The following is a 26,645-nucleotide window of genomic DNA, read 5'->3' on the forward strand; positions in this document are numbered from 1 at the left end:
CTCTTTTTGGTTGGAGAGAGCTGTGGCGTTTCCCTACTGCCCCGTCGCCATCTTGGTCCCCCCGATAATCTATATTTTAAAGAGAAAATAAGGGGTCAAGTTGATAGATCTTGAGCCATGAGTGAAAAAGCTGATTGAGAACACAAAGATTTGAGTTCCAGCCCCAGTACTGGCACAGGAAAATACAAAATAAACAATAAAAGAGTAAGGAATTTGTAATCTTCAAAATATATTAAATACTTTTTTTGGTTATTGTAGAGTGGATATGCAGAGGGATTACAGTTACATGAGTCGGCTAATGAGTAATGACTACAATTCTTTTTGAGCCCTGTCTCCCCGTCCATCATTCCCTCCAGTCTTTACCTCCAGTCCCCACCCACAAGACATCCAATTCATTTTCCATGTAGCATCTACGTGAGGGCCACTGCTGTATTTGTTCATCTTTGTTCCACTTTTTATGTTTCCTCCCTTTCCCTCTCAAATACAAATAAACTAACACGACAAAAGGGAAAGGAAACAAAAACAGCAACAATGGCAAGTAAAGAATGTCTCTTGTCTCCTTTTCTTCAAGTTCATTTCACAGAATATGATTTATATGACCATCCGCACATAGCTACTGAGCCTGTGTCTACCACTCCTATGCATAGCCTCCTTTAGCCTGTGTATGTTAATGACTAGAGTCTATATAATTTATCATTTTAGTCATTCAGTGTAGATTTATAAATCTACTTGTAGATTTATAGGTACATTATAGTTACCACAAATGAGGGAAATCATGCAACCTATATTTCTTTGGTTCTGGCTTACTTTGTTAATATAATTTTTTTCCCAAGTCTTTCCATTTGCTTACAAATGGTATAATATCATTCATTCTGATAGATGAATAGAATTCCATTATCTATCTATCTATCTATCTATCTATCTATCTATCTATCTATCTATCATCTATCTATCTATATCACATTTTCTTGATCCATTTGTCCACTGAGGAACATCTAGGTTGATTCCATATCTTGATTATGGTAAACAATGCTGCAATAAAAAACATGGTTGTGCTGGTGGCTTGAGTATGGCCTGGTTTGTGGTCCATTGGGATAAATGCCCAGGAGGGGAATTCCTGGGTCACAGGGAAGCTCTATGTTTAGTCTTTTAATTTTAATCTTCAAAGTATATATATTCAGTCATGGAGCTTGAACTCAGGGCCAGGCACTGTCCTTAGGTTTTTTTTGCTCAAGGTTAGCTCTCTATATCACTTTGAGCCACAGTGCCACTTCTGGTTTTCTGGGGGTTAATTGGAGATGAGAGTCTCATGGGCTATTTTCCCCTGGCTGGCTTCGAACTGTTATCCTTGGATTTCATCCTGCTGAGTAGCAAGGAGTATAGCTGTGAGCCACCAGTGCCCAGCTAGTATCTAATTATTTAATCTGAGAAATTTGAATCTTCTCCAAACTATTGTGTGTTTTTCCAAATACATGTAAAGTAAGATTCTTTTTTAACAGGTGGAGAAAGGGAAGGACCCCACGCCACAAACACAGCACGGGATGCAATAAACACACAGTGAAAAGCCCACTGGAGCCTTCTGCTATGCCAACCTTGTGCCCAGCCTTGAGAATATCAGTGTTAAGGCAGTGTGGCCAATCCTGGCTCAGCTGGGGCTGCTCACCTGCCAGAGCTTCTGGATTCTGCTTCCGGAAAAACAATTTTAGCTCTCATCAAGGGGTGCAGGCTTAGAGAGCAAGCTAAATTTAGAAGTTGGGAAGATTCATTTCTGTCCTTAGTAATTGATTTGTGAGAGCCACCCATTCAGCCACTGTATCTATTTTTTAGTTATGTTTTCAACGATTCGTTGAAAGCTCAGCAAGATGAATTCCCTAAAAGGACCGACTACAGGTGGCCTTTGCGTGAGGACCTGGGTGGAGGTGGCAAAGTGTGATGCTGACTATTGTTTACCGTAGCTGTCAGTGGCACAAGCTGAGCTTTACTGGTGCCTTGTTTGGCTCCTTGTCTTTGTGCTTCCCTGGGGGCCAGTTAAGTGGTCACCAGAGGCTGATTAATAAGTTCTTTCATTTGGGTTTCCTGGTGACTGCAGAAGAGCCTATTGCTGTGGTAGCTGGGTGGGTGAGGAGAGGGAAGCGTCCTCCAGTCCTAAGAGAAGGCTTGAGACTGGCTGTGCGCCTGGCCCTGAGCTATGATCTTCACAAGTGCCCTTCCCTGCTGCTCCCTCTCACGCAGCCTTGTGTGAGACAGGCAGCCACTGATAACTCTTGAGGCCGGCGTGACGTGAGCACAGTTAAAAGCTGCAGCCAGAGCCGGGCACGGGGGCTCACGCCTGTCATCCTAGCCACTCAGGAGGCTGAGATCTGAGGATCACAGTTCAAAGCCAGCCTGGGCAGGAAAGTCCATGAGACTCTTATCTCCAATAAACTACTCAGAAAACTGGAAGTGGTGCTGTGGCTCAAGCCGTAGAGCGCTCGCCTTGAGCTGAAGAGCGCAGGGACAGCACCCAGGCCCAGAGTTCAGGCCCTATGACCGACCAAAAAAAAAAAATTGCAGCCAGGCATTGTGACTCTCTCCAAGAATCACAGCACTTAGAGCCTGAGGCAGGAGGATTGGGAAATGAAGGACAAACTGGACTACATACACAACCTTGTTTCACACACACACACACACACACACACACACACACACACACACACACACACACACACACACACGAGTGGTTGCTCTACCTACTTCCTACTGGAGGCAGTAGGAAATTTTTCTCTGACCTTTACTGTAAGAGCTTAGTAGGCCTCCAGAAGTAAAATTCAAGAAAAGTGTGAATTCCTTTTTATAATTGCCCCAAATTCATGTTTGCTCAGTGTGTGTATGTGTGTATATGTATGTGTGTGTTGTGTATGTGTGTTGTGTGTGTATGTGTGTTGTGTATGTGTTGTACGTGTGTGTGTTGTGTGTATGTGTGTGTATGTGTGTGTTGTGTGTATGTGTGTGTTGTGTGTGTGTTGTCTGTTGTATGTGTGTGTTGTATGTGTGTATGTGTGTGTGTTGTGTATGTGTTGTACGTGTGTTGTATGTGTGTGTGTTGTGTGTGTGTGTTGTGTGTGTGTTGTATGTGTGTGTATTGTGTATGTGTTGTACGTGTGTGTGTTGTATGTGTGTGTGTGTGGTATGTGTGTGTGTGTTGTGTGGTGTGTGTGTGTGTGTGTGTGTGTGCGTGCTGGTCCTGAGGCTTCAACTCTGGGCCTCATACTCTCGCTCAGCTTTCTGGCTCGTGGTTGGCGCTCTACGACTTGAGCCACACCTTCAGCACAGCATTTTGCAAGTTAATTGGAGACAGTCTTTCATACTTTGCTGCCTGGTCTGGCCTCACACTCCGATCCGCGGGCCTCCAGCTCATGAGTAGCTAGGGTTTACACACCATGTATTATTACATGCCTAAGGCATAGATTATTAGAGTCAGAGAGGTACGAGACAGTGGACTCTTCCTTCCAGAGAGCTTAAGGGGATTTGGGCCTGGCTTATGGGCTGAAGGGAAGTGACCCAGCTTGCAGAAGGCGGAGGGAGGAAACACACAGAAGACCGGCCTTGTCTTGTAAGGCACATGAAGTCTCTCTGATAAACGTGGGGACCCCGGGGCCTCTTTCTGTGGAAGGAGCTGTTGGTGCTGTGCAGGCCATGACCTTATCTAACGTTCTTCACCTAACATACCCCAAATCTGAGCCAAAGGGCCAGCACCCCAGTGTGCTGAGATATATATATATATATATATATATATATACACACACACACACATATAATAGAGAGAAATATATAGAAAAATAGATATATAAATATCTATGTATGTATAGATATAGGTCTATTTATCTATATTTAGAGATCTATATAGATATCTATTTATAGATCTCTAAAAGTTATACAGCTGGATCTCTAGGTATCTATAGCCACATCTATCTAGATATATAGACATATATCCCAGGCTGGCCATCTCCCTGACTCCGCCGGCTGAGTTGGGATTATAGGAGTATGCCTCCCAGCTAAGCTTGAGTCTCTGTAGGGAGAGCAATGCAGACTATTTAGGAACTTCCCCCTCTCTTCTGATTATCATCCGGTCCTCTAGTTGGAAAGGCTTGGGGTGGGATAGATTGTCAGCACCCTAGAGGTCACAACCACTCTTCAAGGTGAAGCAGAGGGGAGCCGGAAACTTCCCTCCATGGGATTCCTGTTCTGTCGACAGATAAATAGAACTTCAGGTGCTTTTGTTTCATCACAGGCTAATTAGCAACCTGTGTATTGTCTCTCTTCTGGGTTAGAAAAAAACCAAAGGAGGAAAAGATCAGTTGATGTTCTTTGCAAGAAAATTCTGGAACCAGTCTTAGAGGTTGTGGATTAGTTACCTGTTGCGGAATAGCAAATACTTGTGAGCCTTGATGAACGAAGCTAAGCAATCCTGATTGTCTTGGGCTCTGTGAGTCAAGCATCAGCTGCTTGGCTCTGTCCCTCACAGGGCTGACCTGGAGCTTTGGCTAGGGTTCCATTCACCTCAAGGAGAATCCCAGGGCGGCTCCTTGTGTGTCGGCATGCATGTGCGCGGAGCCTGGCAGGCCTTAGGTCGGCTCTGGCTGTGGTCACAGGGGGCAGCTCGCAATATGGCAGCTGGCTTCCCCAGGGGCAGAGGGAGGAAGGGAGCAAAGGAGCTAGATAGAAATCATTGTTCCCTAAGCTAATTTTGGAAGTGACATTTGATCACTTCTGCTGTGTTCTGTTTGCTAGGAGTGAGTCACTAGGTCCAACCTACTCCAAAAAGAGAATCGCACAAAGTCACGAATAGCAGGAGGACGACATCACTTCGTGTCTTCTCCAAGGCTTCTTTAAAAAAAAAAATTGTATTGTTATTACAAAGGTGATGTATGGAGGGTTTAGAGTTACATCAGTCAGGTGACGATCACATTTCTTTCTGAACAATATCACCCCTTCCCTCGCTCTCTCCCAGTTTTTTTTTCTCCCATCCTCACCCACAAGTTGTATAATTCATTTGCAACATGGTGTCCAGCGAGTCGCATGGCTACATTTGTTCGCCCTCCGCCCTTCCATTTCTGTGTCTCCCCTTATATCCCAAGACAAGGTCATCCTGGGCTACAGAGCAAGACCTCATTAAATACAAAGACAGAGACAGAGGGAGAGGGAGAGTGGAGCGGGAGAGAGGGGGAGGAGGAGGAAGAGGAGGAGTTGGAGGGAGGAAGAAAGAGACAAAGGGAGGGAGGGAGGGAGGAGGAAAGGTTGGAGGAGGAGAGAAGAAAAAAGGAGCAGAGAAAGAAAAGAAAGCAGTAAGGAAATGTGTGTCTCACAGTTCTGGAGGCTGAGAAGTCCAAGGCCAAGGTCCTCGCATGTGGTGTCAGTTCAGGGCCTTATTGCTGGTGCCCAGGTACTGAATGTTGTGTGCTACAGTGGTAGAAGGCAGAAGGGCAAAAATGGGCTGGGAAGGTGGCTCAGTGGTAGAGCGCTTGCCTCCCATGCATGAGGCCCTGGGTTCGGTTCCTCAGCACCACATACGCAGACAAAGCCAGAAGTGGTGCTGTGGCTCAAGTGGTAGAGCGCTAGCCTTGAGCTGAAGAGCTGAGGGACAGCGACCAGGCCCAGAGTTCAAGCTCCATGACCGACAAAAAAATAATGTCTAGTACCAGTTCCCTTGAGCACTTTTAGCAGGGCATTCGTCCCATGGTGAGGAGAGTCCTTTCAGCCAAATCACTTCCTGAAGGAAGGCTCAGCCCATAAACTTAGACATTTGGCCTTACGTTCCAACACAGAAATTTGCATGCAGGGATAGACGTGTGGAGGTGGGGTTTGGGCATCCATTCAAACCACAGCAGATAGCAATTAATTTAGAAAAATCATGTCATACTTCCCCATCCAAGTACTACCCAGGCCCGACCCTGCTTAGCTTTTGAGATCAGATGAGATCGGGCGTATTCAGAGTGGTATGGCCGTAGACAGAAAAATCATGTAATACTTCTTTTCCCTGGACATGGTAAATGATTCTCTCTGCAGTCTTTACCCTTATCTAGAATAGACAGTACGGATTCCTTTCGCAGAAGGAGAAACCAAAGCCAAGAGAAGTGCATGGGTGTTTAGTGGGCTAGCATAGAAGGAGCCAGAGCCAGAGCAGCGCTTGTGCCACAAGAACTCATTTGGCTTCTGTTTTGCCTGGCTTAAATAGAAAGTAAAAGGGAATCTGTGGCCTAAATCCACTGGGAAAGTCTGGGGTTGAGCTGTAGAGCTGATGCCGTCGACTCCACGTTTTCAGGATGCACGCTTCCTTCATCGCCGGTCTGTTCTCACGTGTGTCTTGATTTCATGCTCCCTGTGCTGATGGGATTTTTGTCGGCAAGTTTAGACTTCTAACCTTCGAGATTCCAACGGCCTTGCAGATGGGCTCAGGTTCTCAAAAGTCCCTGACAAATCCCATTGTGTCTCTGGGGCTTGAGTTTGGCCCGTATCCATTTCATGCTCCTTTGAGTAGGCCTAGAATAGAACCTCATTTGAATGGATAACAAGTCCCTTCGTCTGTGGGTCACACTGGAGAAAGGAGGTAACTTCTCTAGAAATGAATATCGTTCGGGATTGACACAGTGCGTTCCCATGAATAGAACGCTACTCCCGGGAAGTGGAGGTGTGGCTCCCGCCGTAGAGCACCAGCCGTGTGGGCAAAAGCTGAGCAAGGGCGGCCCCTCGGTACTGGCACACGCAAAAGAGTTGTTGGAAAAGAACCAAGACGTAGTCTTTAAAAACAACAATAACAAAGCAAAACAAAACAAAGAAACAGGCACTGGTGGTTCACCTGTCATCCTAGCTACTCAGGAGGTTAAGATCTGAAGATTGTGGTTGGAGGTCAGCCCAGGCAGAAAAGTCTGTGAAACTCTTATCTTCAATAAAATCAAAAAGTTAGGGGTCTGGGAAGGTGGCTCAGTGGGGTAGAGGGCTTGCTTAGCATGCACAAAGCCCTGGGTTCGATTCCTCAGTATCATAGAAAAAGCCAGAAGTGGCACTGTGGCTCAAGAGATAGAGTGCTAGCCTTGAGCTAAAGAAACCCAAGGACAGTGCCCAGGCCCTGAGTTTAAGCTGAAAGACTAGCAAAAAATAAAAAAATAACGGCTGGGAAGGTGGCTCAGTGGTAGAGCGCTTGCCTTGCATGCCTGAGGCCCTGGGTTCGATTCCTCAGCAGCACATAAGCAAAAAGAAAAAAGCCGGAAGTGATGCTGTGGCTCAAGTGGTAGAGCGCTAGCCTTGAGCTGAAGAGCTGAGGAACAGCGCCCAGGCCCAGAGTTCAGGCCCCACGACCGGACCAAAAAAAAAATAAATAAATAAAATAAAATAAATAAGATAAAATAATTGTAAAAAGAGAAAAGTTAGAAGAGGAGGAGTGTTTTAAGTGATAAGAGTACCAGTTTTCAGCAACAAAGGCCAAAAGAAAGTACAGACCCTGAGTTCAAGTCCCGGTACTGATAACCCACCAAAAAAAGAAAGAAAGAAAGAGACAGAGAAGAGAGAATGAAGAAAGAACGAAGAAAGAAAGGAGAGAAGTAAAGGAAGAAAGGAAGAAAAGAAATGATAATCCCAGACAGTAAAGAGCTTTTTATGAAGGCTGCACCTCCTATCTCCCATCTCTCTTTATTTCTCTCTCTTTTTTTAATGCCGATCTCGGGCTTGAACTCAGGGCCTGAGCACTGACTCTGGGCTTTTGTGCTCAAGGCTACTGCTGTATCACTTTGAGCCACAGCTCCACTTTTGGCTGGGGGAGGGGCGTGGGTAAGGGAGCAAGGAGTAATTGGAAATCAGAGTCTCAGGGACTTTCTTTTCTGGGATGTCTTTGAACTGTGATCCTCAGATCTCAGTCTCCCGAGTAGAAAAGATTACAGGCATGAACCACGAATGCTCTGCTGGCCTCATCTTTTTGGTATGAGATAGAAATGGTTCCAATTAGCTTTTGAATTAAAACACAGGGGGACAGCTCTTTGAGATGAGCTTGCAGGCTACCGTAGACGAATTAGTTGTTCCCTGCCCTCTCCCATTCTGGGAGGCAGAGTAGGAGAAGAAGGGCCCTGCAGTCTGAAAGGCTGGGCTTGGCCACGGCACGGTGCGTTGATTCTGTCAGGAGATCTGTGCATGCACTCAGGAGCCAAGAACCCACAGAGGCCTCTTGTTCTTAAAACACCTCAAGGGACAAATTGAGCAACTGAGTTTGTCGCTGTGAACTTTTCTTGATTCGGTACTTCCAGGTACACACCATGGTATTTGGGAGGAAGCAGAGAAATATGATCTAAGATAGCTTATTCAAGGTCAAATCTATTATAAATATTTTTTTTGAGATAAGGTTTCATTGTATGACTAGGCTGGTGTCAAACTTTCAACCCTCCAGCCCCTGTCTCCCAAATGCTGGGATAACGGGTGTGCCCTAGCCTTAACTTCCACCCTAAAAATAGTGTTTTGCAAATAGGTGAATAAAAAAGTTTATCACAACTGAAAATTAGTAAGACAAAATATACAGTCAACTCACAAAAGAAAACATATATAAAAGATGACCCACCTTACTAGTTTTGAGAAAATGCCAATAAAGACAGCAGTATCTTTTCCTTGTGATCAAAATGGTCAAAATTTAAAAGCTTTCAGAGCTTTTTAGAAGTCTTGAGACAAATGAGACAAATGAGAGTGCAAGGTTCTGAGTTCAAGTTCCAGTGCTGACACTCTCCCCACCCCTGAAAAAAGAGAGAGAGAGAGAGAAGAGAAAGAAAGAAAGAGAAGGAAGGAAAGAAAGGAGGAAGGAAGGAAAGAAGGAAGGAAGGAAGGAAGGGAAAGAAAGAAGGGAGGGAGGGAGGGAAGGAAGGAAGAAAGGGAAGGAAGGAAGGAAAGGAAGGAAAGAAGAAAGAAGGAAGGAAGGAAGGAGGGAAGAGAGAGAAAGGAGGGAGGGAAGAAAAGAAAGAAAGAAAGAGGAGGGAAGGAAGAAGAAGGGAAGGAGGGAAGGAAGGAAGAAAGGAAGGAAGGAAGGAAAGAAGAAAGAAGGAAGGACAGAAGGAAAGAAAGAAAGAAAGAAAGAAAGAAAGAAAGAAAGAAAGAAAGAAAGAAAGAAAGAAAGAAAGAAAGGAGGGAGGGAGAGAAGGAAGAAAGAAAGAAGGGAAGGAAGGAAGGAAGAAGGGAAGGAAGGAAGGGAGAAAGGAAGGGAAGAAAGAGCGTCTTGTTGGTGAGAAACGGCAGTTTGTGCCTACATTGTAGCCTGCCTCTCTTTTCAATGGAGCTTCAACCTCAGCTTATAAAATACAGACTTCTCAGCACAAATGAGCCTTAAACAAACATTAACCCCGTTTCTAACAGCTCAAGGTTATATCCCTAAGATGAGCTCAGAGTCTCTTAAAATTCCTGCCTAAGAAAGCTCAGGTTTGTCAAAAGAACCCACTGTTGATTCTAGCCAACACCTGACCAGGATAGCTACCAGACCACCCAGCTAGAGCACTGAGGAAGAGTTTAGAGTCGGCGATCTTTCCTCATTCAGAGAGCATGTGAAATGTCCCTACAGTTAGCTGACAGTCATCTTGCCTGCTTGCAGGGAATCATGGAAAAGCGTTTTGAACATGGAAAGATGTTCTGACATCTGATGGATAAATGAGATGGAGATACGGATGGATAGGAGATGGAGATATGGTACAGGGAGAAGGGAGAAGAGACAGAAATACTTCTGGAGAGATTTTTTCCCCCCAAATGTTTTAACACACAATGCAGGATGGAGTGGTACTTTTTATCTTCTTCTCTATACTTCTTGTTCTGTTCTGTTTTATTTATTTATTTATTTTTTTTTTTTTTTGGGTCCGGTCATGGGGCCTGAACTCTGGGCCTGGGTGCTGTCCCTCAGCTCTTCAGCTCAAGGCTAGCACTCTACTACTTGAGCCACAGCGCCACTTCCGGCTTTTTTCTTTTTGCTTATGTGGTGCTGAGGAATAGAACCCAGGGCCTCAGGCATGCAAGGCAAGCGCTCTACCACTGAGCCAACTTCTCAGCCCTGTTTTGTTTTATTTATTAAACATGTATTCTCACCCTAAGCAGAGAAAAAGAAATGAAGCAATTTTATTTTTTCAATATTGACCCAGTAGATAACAAGAAGGAATCAGGAAGCCGGGGCTGGGCAGAGCCTCGCTGAGTCTCCATTTTTTTTTCACCTTGCCAGCTCTGTGATTTTGGAGAAGCACCAAGTTCTGACCAGATGTTCCTTGAGCTAATGTCCAGTGGTCACACCAAAAGAGACTGATTTTCTTTCTTCTACTTCTCCATATTTTTCAGTTTAAAAATGCATTATGAATTACTGCTAATGATGACGAAGAACCAATGAACACAAGATGTGTTTATCCTGTTTCTAAGAAAAAAATACTTGCTGGCCAGAGTGGAGTTCTGGAAATTATTTTTTGTGGTAAGAAATAATTTTAAGCATCAAATGTGCAAAATGACTTTTATATTTAAAGTCAGTGGAAATCTCTTCTCTTTTGAGTTTTATTGGCTGAAAAGCTATTTAGGTGATTCAGAGGACTAAGCCCAGCTGTTATTTTTAACAAGGACTAATGGGATTCCAAGAGATTGCTAAATAGAGGAGCTCCAAAGTTTGGAGCTGTTAGGGGTTAAATTAACTCATCATAGAGAGACAGTGCTTCACAATCAAACTATCGCACCAAACAAAAATGGTTACATATTAAAAAGGAATCATTTTGCTTGGCCCAAGAGTTATGTGGGGTGAACAGAGAAACCATGGAGGAAAATCAGCGTTCTATTCACCTCCTTGCTCTGGAGGGCTAGGTGAAGATCAGTGTGTCAAAAGACGCCAGCTTCACTCTGAGACCCGTGAGCGTCCAGGATGATGTTGGTACCAAGACAGTCTTTTGGAAGGCTGCCACAGCCAATGCAGTCAAATCAGCATGAGAGAGAGCAAGAAAACCCTAACTGGGAACAGCCCTTCGGGATGCCAGGTGTTTTAGCAAAACTCTTCCACGGTCTAGGCTTCAACTGTTACAAGATTAGACTATCTTCATTTGATTTATTTTTAAACTTTAGCCCAATAAAGGCCTCGTTGATTTTGAATGTAAACTAAGCTCTCAATCCATCCCTCATCTGACACCTTATAGTCACTCTAATACATGTGTCAAGTCCTTAAATCCCCATGAGATTTGCCTAATATGTAGCTTTGTTGTGCATGTGTATATATGTTTGGAAGTTATGTAACTAGCACTGTGCTATAAATATTGGCTTGCTTTGCCTTTTCAAGTCCACCCTATCATTTGAGTGTTACTCTAGCAATGTGTAATTTGTTACTTCTCGCCACTGTGTGGTAAACCACAGTGTATATCCCCATTTCCCCAGCCTTTCCCTTAGTCCTAGCCTCTTACCCAGGCTCCGGTTTCTACTACAGCTGGGAGGTGGCAGCACAATGAATCTAACTGTCCATTGTGTCATTTGACTGCAAGTCCTCAGTCTTGTCTTTCTGGTTTCTTGAGTACTGTCGATATCTACTTGAGTTCTCTCAGGCCTAAATCAGGAGAGCATGTGAGATCTCACTCTTTGTAAAGCAGCTTCTTTTTGTATGTGTATGTGCTGGTCCGAGGGCTCAAACTCAGGGCCTGGACACTGTCTCTGAGATTTTTTGTGATCAAGGCTACTGCTCTACCCCTTGAACCACAGCTCCACTTCCAGCATGTGTGTGTGTGTGTGTGTGTGTGTGTGTGTGTGTGTGTGTGTGCGCACGCGCGTGCGCTCACACACAATTGGATGTCAGAGTCTCATGGACTTTCCTGCCCTGGCTGGCTTTGAACTGCAATCCTCAGATCTCAGCTTGGTGTGTAACAGGCACGTGGCTAGAAACAAACTTCTTATTTGGCTAGTCCAACAGCTTTCCAGGAAGCAGAAGTAAATTATCCATTTAAGCTTTTTTTTTTTTCTTTTTTAAGCCAGTGGTGATTGTTGGCTCTGTTCTTGCGTAAAGATTATGAATGTTTAAAAAGAAAAACCAGAAAAATACAACTGAGATTAAAATGACATTGTTTTTTGTGTTGTTGTTCGTTTGGGTTTGGGGTTTTGTAGGGTGTGTAGGGCTAGGATCACGCTAGGCCCTTGCTCATGCTAATCATGCACTTTACCAGTAAGCGACAGCTCCATCCCTGAATAAATTTTAATTTAAAAGTAAATATAGGCATGGACAGGCAGGGGCAGATGGTGGCAAAATGCTATGGAACACGGTGATATTTTCAGAGAAATTGTTTACCCACACCCAAAGAATAAACAATGTATTTGGAGCACAAAGTGAATGAAACTCTGAGATATATGAGAGGCAACAGTAAAAAAGAGAACAAAACCCAAATGACCTCAGGAAAGCTAAAATCTATGGAGTTCTTCATCACCAAGAGCCAAGCTGATGATGTCTAAATAAAAAGGGAAGTCACAGACCAGTGCTTGCTGACCCAAGAAAACAAGCCATTACCACACGAATCCATTTTTATTGTTTAGGTATACAGAGAAGCTATATAGTTATATTGTGTTATTACATATTTTCATATTTTGAATTCACACTATTTAAGGAACATTTATTCACCAAAAAATGTCTGATAGAGACTTTCATTCTGAGCAATCCAATACACAGTAGAAAAATCTTTAAATATATAAAAGATGAATTTGTGCACATCCTAATGTTTCTAAGGAAGCAAACTACTGAGGCATTTTGATAAGTTAAGGTGGCAAACAGTGCCATAACTGAATCTTCAAAGTGATATCTTAACCATGAAGGCTAGGGGTGACTTCCTGACAGGTTGCAGAGTATGCCTTAGACAGGCGCTCTATAAAATATCATATGGCTTCAACAGGAACTCCAGGGTTTTCTTTCAGCTATCCCCCTCCAATATTCTCACTCTTGTTCTTTCTCTAAATCACAAGCTACTTGAAGAACATGTGACACTTTGAGTAAAACCAATACTTTTGCCTGCAATGGTCCCTTGGTTCCCTTAACTACAAAATCTACAGGAAAAGTGCAAAGCAGTTCCCAGAAGTCTGAACCAAAGCAAGAATGCTTAGAATGCAAGAGCTAGATAGGTGAGTAATGTGAAAGTTTACATCTAGGGATTATTTCCTCAGGATTCGCCGAGGATTCTACGTACTCAGATGGAATTTATATGGTAGCTTTTGTCTAGCACGTGCAATGAAAAGTAATTTGTCCTTTAAAGATAATAAAACAGCAAATGCCTAACACTATCGGAATGGTTTTTTATAGCCCATAGAACAGCCCAAATGAAATCACTGACTTGGTAAGAGGCTTCTCATTTCTATGTGGAATAGGATACCACCCGAGTAGTCTTCCAGAAAACTCAGGTGGTTCGAGTTCAAAGAGAATATGAGGGATGAGATTGTGGCCTTGTCCGGCAGTTGTAAAAAGAGATCCACACCAGCCCCTTATTTCTCAGGTGAGCACCACTAAGGTGAACACTAGGCCCCTTGCTACTTCATAGGTTCAACGTGGCTGCAAGGCTCGTGTGATTTACCTTCCAACATGGGGATGCCTGTGTGTATTACAGAGGTGACCAAACTAGAATGCTGAGTGAGCCATACTTAATTGCCTGGTGGGTAGGCGTCATTTGGGCTTCCAAAGGTAGAGATGGGGCGGGAGAGATGGTTGGCCCTAGGATCTTTCAGACTAGCCTATGCTGAGAGGAAGATGATCCAAACGAACACAAAGCTCCAGGAGTTCCTAAATTTTGATATCTATTAAAAGGGTACAAGAGATTAACTATGGGGGCTGTTCACTGCCCTGTGTGAGCAGGGGCGGAGGGTGGGCTGGACTCAGGCAGGAAGCAAATGAGGTCGCATGTGCAAAGATGTCTACTTCAAAGGGACTGAGGGCTGGAAACATGGCAGACAGCTCTTCCCCGTCCAGTTGCCAAATGAGCTAGAGTGGAGGTCCTTATTCCAGGTTTAGCTATACCAGCTTCATGGCAACGGGTAACACTGAAGACTAAAAATGGGTCCCAGAGTAAAGCAAGACTCTCAGCCGCCCCAGGAAGCTGCTCAGGAGGAAGGCGCCTTGCCTTGGAGCCCTGAGGACTCTTTATCTTTCTCAGACAGCCACGTGTTCAGTTTCACTGTCTGTAGGTCAACTATTTCCTTCTGACAGAAATGAATTAGCTGGCAGCTCATTTGTCCATGCTGTTCGAGGAACTATCTACAACACAAAGATGGGGCAGGGTGGAAAAGGCGTATTTGGGAGCACACAGGTCAGCCACCTTTGGGGAGCTGGTACATGCTTTTGGTCTGTTGTTTTCTCAGCGCTGTAAGGGCAGGAGAACATGGATGCAGGCAGGATGAAAGCAAACGCGCCTGGCTGTGTTTCCATCGCACTCCAATTGTAGATACTAAAAACTGGAATAATCTGCTGTGTCAGGGATATTTTAAAGTTTCTTTTTCCCCACCACAAATGTGAAAACCATCCTTGGCTTACGGTGATGCCGTAGATTTGGCAAAGTTTGCCAAGTTTTCACAAGCGCCTTCCCTCCCTCCCTCCCTCCCAGACTTGAAACCACACTGTAAAGAATACATGAAAACTAGGAATGAACTCATGCTCACCTTTCATGTTAAATCTGTGATCGCATGATCGCTCTTTATATGCATAAGTGAGAGAAATTTGGATGACTGAAGGTGACTAGATAACTTTTTTGGAGGAGGCTTAGACTTGAGCCTCTGGCACTCAAAGTGTAACTTCTTCAGCTTAGTGTGCTGCTTAAAAGCAACAACGAAAAATGCAACTCCTCTTGAAGTTTTCACTGTATAAAGATCGTCAACATTTGTTGGAGAAATGACGTAAGTCATGGTAATTAAAGTCAAAATGGATGTGAGCGAGGGATGCTTGGCCTTCCCGTTGAGAAGTTAACCGGGTGGCCAAGAGTAAAATGGGACCTTAATTGATGATGCATCTCATTTACAGCTGTTTTAAGTGGGCTTAAAAAGTAGAGCTACCCAGAGTTCAACTTTCCAGGAAGAGCCAAGCCCTGTGGACTATAATTCTAAACTGATTTATCAAGGAGAAATCCAGCTAATCTATAGCAACAAATCCACTTGTACTTAACAATAGATTTAAATGTTCTTAGTCGTAAACATCAGTCTAAGGGACCAAGTGTTACTGCACCAAGGGATGACAAAAGCATTGAAACGGAAGGCCTACTTTCCTGCTAAGGTTCAACTAAACTCTTTGAGGCACATAATTGGCAACATAGGAAAACACACACAATTCCATAACACATGGTAAGAGTAAACAATTTCTCTTCCTGTTTTTCCCCTTAGAAATGTAGAATGGCACCAGGTAGTGCAAAGTGGAGAAAAGTAACAGCAGCCTTGTCTCTTCCAAGGTAGACGGACATCAGCCAATTCAAAGTGAAGGCAGCCTCTTCCCCAGCCATGGACGACTAGAGCTTTTCTTTCAGCTTCAGGTCAATGCTGTGAAGGGTGGGGAAGAATGAGAGAGAGAAGGAAAGACAGATAGAGACAGAGACAGAGATTGGAGACAGAAATGGAGAAAGGGAGAGAGCCAGACAGAAAGAGAGACAAGAGGGAGAGAGAGAGATGAAGCCTGAGAAACATCCAGCCATGTTGTAATATTTTGCTTTGTTCTGAAAATGAATCATGCATGTGCTTTTATACTAGAAAAATCAGGTCCAACACCATCCTCCCCTGACGGCCAAGCTTTTCTTTACCTATCGAATGAGCTTATTTTTACACACTTGTTTCTGGAATATTGTGTGTGTGTGTGTGTGTGTGTGTGTGTGTTGGTCCTAGGCTTGAACTCAGGGCCTGGGTGCTGTCCCTGAGCTTTTTTTGTATGTAAAGCTAGTGCTCTACCACTGGAGGCACAGTTCTACTTCTGGCTTTGTTCGTTTAATGGTGGTTAATTGGAGATAAATATCATAGACTTGCTTGCCCAAGTTGGCCTTGAACCACAATCCACAGATCTCAGCCTCCTAAGTAGCTAGGGATTGTAGGCATGAGCCACCAGCACCTGGCTTTAGTCCTTCCTTCCTTCCTTCCATCCTTCCATCCTTCCTTTCTTTCTTGTTACTAGCCAGTGGTCAGGAGGAGGAGGATTGATTGATTCTACATTCCACTTGATCCAGTTTAGAAAATGTTCTCCTCCTGGTGCTTTTAGGAATAGTACAGTAAATGGCTCATTTAACAACACACTCTTTTTTGAAAGTGGCCTTTTTCCCCTCCGCCCTTGAGTAGACCCAGTATTTAATGAAACTTAAGCAAATGGATGGAACGTGACTGTCTTACTTTCTAGGGTGACTTTATATGTGACTGTCATTCTCAAGAAGATTTGTTTACAATTTTTTCTGAGGTGTGTGTGTGTGTGTGTGTTTGTGTATGTGTGTGTAATATGTGTTTTTTTTGTAACTTCTGCTGATGAGGAAAAGTATTGCCACCTTTTGAAATACACCAAATGAATTAATTTCATAATTTAAAAACACACACACATACACAATTATTTCCTGTCTGTCACTGATATGGCATGGATTGGCAGCTCTGGGGTCTGGTGTTCCTACAGGCCCACAGATCCGACACACAGAGGAAGCCTGAGTGTGGTACTAGCCGACAGATGCCTACAAGATGACTGGAATCTTCTCAGATGGTAAGGAGGCTGGTCTGCTTCATTAAGAAGCTGGGGGAAGCCAAGTACCAGTGGCTCATGCCTGTTAATCCTAGTCTGAGGATCAGGGCTCAAAGCCAGCCTGGGCAGCAAAGTATGTTAGACTCTTACCTTCAATTAACAACCAAAATCTGGAAATAAGAGTTGTGTAGCTCAAATGGTAGAGTGCTTTCTTTGAAAAGAAAAAAAAGTTCAGGGATAGAGCTCAGGACCTGAGTTTAAGCCCCAGGGTTACCACTAAATAAATAAACATATATATATGTATATATATAATAATATATTATATATATATATATATATATAATACCCAGCAAAACCCAGGGCTGGAGGCATGACTCAAAATGTAGATCTCCATCCTAGCAGGTATAAAGCTTTTAGTTCAAATTCCAGGACCAAAAATGAAAAGAAAGAAAAGAAAAAGAAGCTGGGGGACAGCAGCTAGTTAAGAGGCAGGCATTGAGGGGACTTCAGTTTGAGAAGCCACGAGGCCACCTTCAGGGCTGACACATATTTCCTTTAATTCATGGCCTGACTGAGGCCCTTAGAAGAGTCTGAGGGGAGTCTGTGCCCAGGTTGCAGCCCACCCCCTCGGTATTAGGTACGGAAGGTAGGAAAGGCTTCCACACAGAATTTTTCCTTGTCCCTGACAGCAACATCCCTGGAGACGAATGAAGCCTTGCATTTGAATCCCGAAGACAGCCGAAAGTCCAGGCTGGAAGTCAGGACAAAAAGAAAAATCTTGCCTCCTTTTGCCTCTCATCTGTGATCTCATCGTGTGGGGTAGGCTGACCGAGGGCCTGGGGAAGGCTTAGGAAATGTGCTCTTCTAAGAAGGGGAAGGAACACTCACAGCTCATGCATCCTCAGTCCCCCATGCCCGGCTCTGCCAGACAGCCCAATGAGGAAGTAAGGCTCTGCCCTCCTCCCAACCCAAATGTCCGTTGACCCTCGGAGGGAACAGGCAGACAAGGCAGGCAGAGGAGTGGGTAAGCCCAAAAGATGTTGCAGCCTTCTGCAAACTCTAGCACCTGTTGGCCCTGTGAATTGTTCAAACAAGGACTGTGTTACCACAAGAGGAAATACGGTCTCATGTTTGCAAAGTACGTTACTGTGGATGGAGGGATTGAGATACGCTTGCTTTGCAGAGGCTCCTGTGGTGATTTGCTTAGAGCAATTGTCACCTTTCTTTCTAGAGGTTGGACAGGAACGATCTTCAGGAACACAGCCGTATGAATTTAAACATCCGCTTGCCAGGTTTGCATCCTTTCCAGTTGGAGTGAGAGGAAGTCATTCCAAAACTGCTTTTGAGTTGTAAGGCCAACATGGCAACTGCAGAGACGTTACACTTGTGTTCCAGGAAAGAAAAGAGGTGATGCGGCAACAGACACACATCTTTGCCTCTCCTTGATTTCTGGCACAAGGACAATGTTAAATTTCTTTTAAATTTCATTTCTTCCTGAAATGAAGTTGGCCACTAACTTAATTCTGCTCTTCTAGATAACTTTTGTCCCTAGTAAGGTGAGAGGTGGCATGACATTCCAGTACAGAGACCACCTCTTTCTCAAATAAGAACCGCTGGCTATTTTACTTCTATTTTTCTTTTTATTGTAAAGGTGATGTAAGAGGCGTTCCTCTTTATTCATAAGCTTAGTGTGACGTTTAAAAGTCAAAATAGTTCGTGTGAGTTGTTACGTAAGGTATGACATGTACTAAGAACTCAATACTCAAGCTCTCTCTCTAAAATGATCCAGTTAGATCATTTCTTCAATCCCGTGTAGACTCTGGGAGTTTTCAAAACAAGAATACCTCTCCCCATTGGAGTATGAAGTTCACATGACAGTTGAGCCTTTACTTGTCCCAGCCGAAGATGTCACACAGAAAGTGGGGCTGCCCTCCTCTAGCCCAATGTTCTCACCTCTGGCTCCAATACATTATTTTCTCCTCAGTTTTGGAATGGAAAAAGAACTGAACACCAAGTAAAGGACTTGGCCATTTCTAGTGGCCGTCATACATAGGATCATAGTAAGCTGATTTATTTGCCCTTTAAGTTTCTAATTTCAGGGGTGGAATTCCCAAGTGCTGAACATCTAAACCAGGCTTGCTCAGTCCTGGACTGCCTTTTTCCTTCCCCAGCTCAGCCATACAATGCTACAGGTCGCCACAAAGTGATCAGAGATGGTAAATGCTTACTCCTTCTCCATGGAGGACATTTCTGGATCATTGTAAAGGCAGCTAGCTCTGAACGCAAGGAGGAAACAGAAAAGAGTCAACATTTCTCCATTCTCTACATTCACACTACTGATGTAGGGGCATTTGGCACTATTTGAAAATATCCCAAATCCACACCTGAACACATGATACTACTAAATTGTGACTCATTTTACCATGAGTTTTGAAATATAGTCAATACGTATGATGTTGAACCACAATGGGAAGATTAAAAATTCCAAAGTCTTCCAGTAATCTCTCTCCTGGTCATTTACAACTCTTTAACTCAATGAACATAATATTTTTTTTTTTTTGTAGGTCATGGGGCTTGAACTCTGGGCCTGAGCTCTGCCCTTCAGCTCTTCAGCTCAAGGCTAGCGCTCTATCTCTTAAGCCACAGTACCACTTCTGGTTTTCTGGCAGTCAATTGGAGATAAAGAGTCTCAAAGACTTTTCTGCCTGGGCTGGCTTTGAACCGCGATCCTCAGATCTCAGCTTCCTTAGTAGCCAGGATTACAGGCATGAGCCACCGGCGCCCAGCTAATATTGCAATTTTCTATTTGTATCCAAAATAGTAACATGTTTTATCCACAAAGGAAAATCCTTTCAAGCTACCTAACCTTGTCTACATATAAACATAATTAACTTTCAGGTTTCATAAGAATGAGAATTTTCTAAGATGCAAAGAGGAAAAAAAAGAATGCCAGTATCAATTTTCTCTATTGCTTTAGAAAAATTAACAAGACACTACTCCATGAAGCTGTTCAAGTAATGCCAGTACATCCTACCTAACACAAACCCAAAGGAAGAAAGTGTTACCACATCAGATAACGGACTAAACGTTTCTGATGGTAATTTATGCTTCTGTCTTATAGTAATTGCTCTTGAGATGACATTGAGGTGTCATTTCTGTTTGCAAATTTCAAGTTTTCTATAAACCATTCTTGACTAATATTTTGCACACTTTAACATTAGCCTCCCACCCTACTCATCCCCCCCCAAATATTTTTATCACTGACAGGGATTCATTCAGTGATCCTTTTTAATGAAACTAGGGTTCTTTTTGTACTGTGAATAATTCCTCCAGCTAATTGATCCATATAGGATTTGGGTGACTAAAGTCAGGTGTTTTGTTGAAAATGGTAGGAAAGCCAGGTGCTGGTGGCTCACCCCTGTAATTCTAGCTACTCAGGTGGCTGAGACCTGAGAATCAAGGTTCACAGGCAACCAAGGCAGGAAAGTCTGTGTGACTCTCGTTGCCCATTAGTTACTAGAGAACTGGAAGTGGTGCTGTGGTTCAAAGTGGTAAAGCATTGGCCTTGAGCAAAAAGAGCTCAGGGACCAGAGCCCAGACCCTGAACTCAAGCCCCACAATCGACCAAAAAAAGAAGAAAGAAAAAAAGAAAAGAAATGGCAGGAGGTTACTACCCCACCCCGAACCTCTACTCCTAATGCCTTTTGCTGGTGACCTAGTGTTTATGGTAAAAATTTGGCAACTTAATGCATAAGGACAGTCAAGGAATGTTGATAGCATGCTAGAAAAACCTTGAAAAGCTGAAATGGAACCAAGGGCAATCTTCCAAGACTAGCCTTTGGCTTTTTAACTTTGAGTAATCCTTCCAAAGAAAATAGCAATTCACAAAGCATTTAATGCTGCCACTCCAAAGACATTTGCAGAACAAGAGTGGGTGTGGATTTTCTTTCTGGGTTTACATCTGAGGTTCCAAAGAAAAGACAAGTTATGTCCAATACCTGGTTTCAGTCTAGTGCCAGTCATTGTGAGTGATGGTGCAGGAATATGTGGAGAGAAGGAGAACATGTTTTAAACAACTAGAAGCCAGGTACTTGTACTCACACCTGTAATCCTAGCTACTCAAGAGGCTGAGATCTGAAGACTGCAGTTCAAAACCAGCCTGAATGGAAAAGTCTGTGTGGTTCTTATCTCCAATGAGCCACCAAAAAAGCTAGAAGTCAGATGTGGCCCAAGTGGAAAAGCACTAGTCTTGTAATGGAAAACCAAGGAATAGTACTGAGTTCTAGCTCCAGTAACAGCCCCAAAGAAAAAAGAAAAGAGAAGAAAAGGAAAAGCACTAGAACAGAGCTGCACAATGGAGAAGTTTGTTCTTTGATAAAGTGGATGACTATCTTGGGTAAGACCCAGCCTGAAGCTTTTTAATAGTCATGTAGGAAATTAGAACACATTTCATCTATCTTCAGAGGTCTGTTTTCTTGTATCAAAAATTACCCTATAGAATCTGTCCTAGTATATATGTTATAGTGGCCACATGCAAAGCTAAGTAGTTAGCAGGAGCAATGTGAAAGGTTCTGATATTTGATATTCAATGTCTTACAAAAGAAGCCCAGGGCCTTTTCCTTATATAAATTCAAATGTGAAGATAGTTTTCAATTTCACTATCAAAAGAATGAATCAATCAGAGGAGGAGTCTTTAGGCAAACAGCTTAGGCACTGAATCTGAAGCCTAGACCTGCTAAAACAGCAGGGTACCAGTGGCTCATGCCTGTACTCCTAGCTGCCCAAGAGGCTGAGATCTAAGAATTACAGTTCAAAGCCAGCTGGGGCAGAAAAGTCCATGAGACTATTATTTCTAACCACTAAAAGGTTGGAAATAATCTAAGGGACAATGCCTAGGCCCTGAGTTCAAGCCTCAGTACTGGCACAAAACAAACAAACAAACAAATAATAAAAATATAAATTGCTAAGACAAATTTGTTTCTGGTCAGCCCTTTTAGTAGAAGGGTCATAAAGGGTGACCCAGAGCTCTGGTTCAGCCTCACTAGGAACTTGTTAGAGACAGGCTAGAGCCCCTCTAAACCTATGGCATCTGTAGCTTTGCGAGTGAGGACTGAAGCATGGGTTTTAATTGTTGCTCCAGCGATTCTGATGTGCAAGAGAACTCTGAGAATTGCTACTCAATAGCAACAACCCTATTCTTAGGCAGTCCTCAGTTAATGTGGCGTAAACTTACCGGGTATCACCAGGCATAAGCACTGTGTTTCCTTTAGAAGAAAGCTCAAGACCTTTTGGACCTTCTAAACCACTTAGACATAGGCGTTGTGCAGGAGGGCAGGGAAGGAAATGATGGATTTGAAAGAAAGAAGAAAAAGGTACTCAAGAACATCAAAAATAGTCATTGTTTTACTCTGATGGCTAAACAGGGTTGAGGGGTGAATATATGGGGGGGGGGGAAGCAAGATTCATGGCAATAATGAAAAGATGATGATCTGACTTGTGATAGATTTGACTGGAAAATTACATTCCTTCTTGATCTTTCATTCTGTAAAGAGCTTCCTAATCTCATAACCACATTGTTCCTGAAACAGGGAAGTCTGGAAAAAACTCAAGGACGCCTTTCTCTCTGGGCATCTCAAGGCACAAATCATTTTGCATGCAGATAAATGTTGAAGGAATTCCTCATACCCACATTTGGTTCTTTGATTCCTACTATCTTTCTTCTACCACGGCTTATTTGTTAGAGTTGAGTTAGAAATTAAGAAGACTTTGTTAGAACAAGTAAATGACATATAAAGATTATGTCTATGAGTTCTGTTGATTTGAGTGGGTGTCAGTTTTCTTGAAAGGAAGAAAACAAGAATATAGTAATAGGAAGCTATTCTAAACTATTCTAAAGAAAATCTCTCCTTTAACTTCTAATACAAAAGATCTACATTGCCGGGCACCAGTGGCTCACGCCTGTAATCCTAGCTACTCGGGAGGTTGAGATCTGAGGATCATGGTTCAAAGCCAGCCTGGGCAGGAAGTTCTGTGAGACTCCTATTCAATTAACCACCAGGAAGTGGCCTTGTAACTCAAGGTGGTAGAGAGCTAGCCTTGAATGTGAAAGCTCAAGAACAGCGCCCCGAGTTCAAGCCCCGTGACCGGCAAAATAAAAATAAAAAGTCACATTATAGGCAAATAATTCCATAGGTTACCTGCAAGAAAAGAAAAAGAGACACAGGAAAAGTTGTCTAACTAGATCATTTCAATGAACAATTGGTGTCTGTAATGAATCAGGAAAGCTTCACTATTTACACTGCGTTTATTTAGAATTTGTAGCCGTTTGGACTTTGGGCATTCTGCTTTTGTAGGAATGATTGAAATTAATAATGTAAGTGATGTCTGAAATGAGGAAGACACTGAATGTACTCAACCGTTTCCAATAGTATTTGTGTACACTTAAATACAGTGTTAGCAAATGTCTTTGGACCTTAAAAAAGGCAGGAAATTAAATAACTAGGTACTCTTTCTTAGCAATTTCTAAGCTGACTTTCTCAGGATGGAGGTAAACTTGAAGATTTATGTCCGGCAGTGATGCAAATACTTTCAGTCCGGTGGAAAAGATAACCCAGTATCTCAGTTTATTGTCCTACTGGACATTAGCCAGTTTTGTATCTACCACAAAAATCTTACCCAAGAATCCTCAAATAAAGATTTAAGCAATTTTGCTTTCTGTGGTTTTGACTATTAGCAGTCAGACCATGATCCAAAAATATCTTGTAGAAAATTCCAGAAATAATGAATAATTTAAAAATAACTTTTATTATTATTATTATATTATTATAATTACTATTATTATATTATATTATTATAATTACTCTGCTTTGTTATTAGTTGTTATTGTTAATGTCCTACTCTGCTTAATTTATAAACTTTATCTTGGGTATGTATATAAAAGAGAAGGCACAATATATACAGGATTTGGTACTATCTGGTTTTAGACATCTATGGAATGTCTTACAAGTCCCCTGGGATATATATATATATATATATATATATATATATATATATATATATATATATATATATATATAGAGAGAGAGAGAGAGAGAGAGAGAGAGAGAGAGAGAGAGAGAGAGAGACTGCTATAGATCTAGTTTCTCAATGCTCTTCAAATTGACTTTAGCAACTTACTGGTTTTCTCATTAAATAATTCATAGGATAACATCATTGACATGTGTTCCTTTTTGTGACTTTAGAGAACATCATACCTCAACAATGGTAAGCAATGACTATTTCTTCACTGTCAAAATAACTTGAAACTAGTTAACTTTAGCAATTATTTCCTCATCGCTTAAAGTTTAGGTTTTACATCTTGGAATGCCATAAAATTGATTCTACAAAAACCTTCCCAGGGGTTGGGAAGGTGGCTCAGTGGTAGAGTGCTTGCCTTGCATGCCTGAGGCCCTGGGTTCAATTCCTCAGCACCACATAAGCAGAAAAAAATAGCCAGAAGTGGCGCTGTGGCTCAAGTGGTAGAGCGCTAGCCTTGAGCTGAAGAGCTGAGGGACAGTGCCCAGGCCCAGAGTTCAGGCCCCATGACCAGACCCAATTAAAAAAAAAAACAAACCTTCCCAATTTGCACCCACTTGCATTTCTACTCATAAATACAAATTAGTGAGGTTCTGCTGTTACCTAGAGTAGTAGGTAGTCTCTGTATGGCAGGGTATTGGAAACATTCTTTAGTCAGGGTACCTATAACTTTGTATGTGTATACATATATACATACATACATACCTATAGATTTATATAGAGATAGATAGATAGATAGATAGATATAGATGTATATATATAATTAAATAGTGACAAATGCTTTCCTCTAGATAGCAAAGATTGGGGTAGAGGAAACTGGATTAAAGTAAAAAATAAGAGATTACATTTACCACAGCAGAAAAGGGATATTTTTAAGTGCAGTACAATATGACCAAGAGACAGGAATTAAACACCAGGCATGCAGATGCTCCCATCTATTCCTAAAATGCAAGCCACCATCATGCCAGCTGCTAAATGAATACCAGGTCTTACTTAGCTGCTTCAGATGCTTCCCTCAGTTCTTCATCCAGTCTGCATGAGCAAAAACCATCGGGGTAGAAAAGAAATACAAAAGAAGCAAGCAGAGCATGAGAGAGTCACCCAGCAAAGCAGAGCCAAACGTAAGTGGCGCATATACACTTTGAAAAGCAATCCTTTGATGCACCAAGATACAGTCGACTAAATACGGTGTCATTTCCTGCCGTCAGGTGTTTATGTGTGTTTACTTTGCAAATGCCTTCACAAAGGTAGATATAAACGTTTCAAAGGGACCAGGAACATGCTGGCTAGTAAGCCCAAAACATCCGCGTCATGTGTTGAGAGTTCAAGTTAGCTTGCAGCCTGGGCCAGGTGGCGGGTGGGATCTGGTTTAGTAGGTTTGAGTAGCAAACCAGGTTGACCTCAACAGCTTTACACACAGGACAAAGACTGGAAATGGTATACAGAGGACTGACACAACAATCTCTTGTTCTAGTAGCATGTTGAGGTCACCCAGGAATCAAACACTGGAGGGCACGCACACACATACACAGGGTGGTCCAGCATGATTAGGGATCAGAAGATTATCGTTATTTTTTTTTTTTACCTCACATTTCTCTTAAATGATTTTTCTTCATCGTACCTTATGAGATAAAAAAAAATGGAGGCCGTGAGGAAAATGAACCATCGGATAGGGACAATGACAGATAAATGTTTTAAATGACAGTTACTCAGAGAGAAAGAGAAAGACAGTGATAGAGGCAGAGACAAAGAGTCAGAAAGACAGACACTATCCGAGTTACAATCCAATGGGCTCTGGGAGGAAGCTTCTTTTTATTAGATATACTCAATGATTCATAATTCGTAAATAGACAGTCAAACCTCATTGTCTATGGATTCCACACTTGCACGTTTAACTCCTGATCACTATGCAGCATGTTTTTGGTCACTTGTGGTAACTAACGTGCAGGATGACTCTGAATTTGAGTTGGCTCTCTCCAGCTGAAGTTATTTAAGGAAGTTCTCTCTATCCTTTTGGTCCATGCTGTAAACAAATGTCCTTTTGCAGTGACATGCTTTCATCATTTCTATGTTCTTTGTGTTGGTAATTTTGCCTAGTGCTGAAATACTGCCTTATGATTTTTGTTTTTTTGCCCATTCTGGGCCTTGAACTCAGGGCCTGGGCACTGTCCCTGAGCCTTTTGGTGCTCAAGGCTGGTGCACTACCACTTGAGCCACAGCACCACTTCCAGCTTTTCTGGTGGTTAATTGGAGATAAGAGTCTCATGGACTTTGCTGCCTGGACTGGCTTCGGACAGCAATCCTCAGATCTCAGCCTCCTGAGTTGCTAGGATTACATTCATGAGCTACTGGCCCTAGTTTGTCTAATAGTTTTAAGAGGACGAAGTCTGTGGGTGACTTACAATGAATATGTGTGTGTGTGTGTGTGTGTGTGTGGTAAGATTTGTTTAAATTGAGTATGATGTTGTTGACTCCAAGTTCTGTGTTTATGGAAAACATTATTTGCTAATAGTTCTTAAAACAGAAACATGCAAAAGCAAAGTTAGTTACTGAGTAGATAATAAAAGTGTTCTAGGCAGAGGCTTATAGGATCCTGATTCAGTATTTCCCCTAAGGAAATATAGTTTCTCATTTACTAATTCAGGGTTCTCAGAGAACCTGTTGGAATGGAATTGCCACAAATACTGGGAACCAACAGAATCAATGATTATAAATCTGATTCCAAAGGTTTGCATCGCAGAAGCCCTCTAATGACAGGACTGATAACAACAGCCCAGCTGATTCTGGTTTTGAGAATGAGATCAGATTTTTTGCATTTATTCAGTAACAGAAAGTTACTGAATCAAGTTATCACTTGATCAGCTGGAAAATGGCAGAATGTGAACATTATGCAATGAGTTGC

The 26,645-nt window shown here is 42.6% G+C and overlaps 1 protein-coding gene across 4 annotated transcripts in view; it reads right to left on the bottom strand.

Moving 5' to 3' along the window:
• Positions 1-12,485: 12,485 nt before the first annotated feature.
• Positions 12,486-26,645, bottom strand: part of Prune2 (prune homolog 2 with BCH domain) — a 215,175-nt gene continuing 201,015 nt past the window's right edge. For 2 of the 4 annotated variants that reach the window (XM_070035781.1, XM_070035780.1), the window contains exons 17-20: positions 25,329-25,364; positions 24,737-24,775; positions 18,898-18,945; positions 12,486-15,501 (exon numbers count right to left, since the gene is read on the bottom strand). In XM_070035781.1, the coding sequence (XP_069891882.1) occupies positions 15,471-15,501; positions 18,898-18,945; positions 24,737-24,775; positions 25,329-25,364 (154 nt within the window). In that variant the 3' untranslated portion in view covers positions 12,486-15,470. The remainder of the gene's footprint in view (positions 15,502-18,897; positions 18,946-24,736; positions 24,776-25,328; positions 25,365-26,645) is intronic. The other 2 variants (XM_070035782.1, XM_070035783.1) reach the window with 2 other exon arrangements.

This window comes from Dipodomys merriami, unplaced genomic scaffold (genome assembly GCF_024711535.1).
Source record: "Dipodomys merriami isolate MVZ:Mamm:240054 unplaced genomic scaffold, mDipMer1.0.p SCAF_26, whole genome shotgun sequence".
NCBI classification, from domain to species: Eukaryota; Metazoa; Chordata; class Mammalia; order Rodentia; family Heteromyidae; genus Dipodomys; species Dipodomys merriami.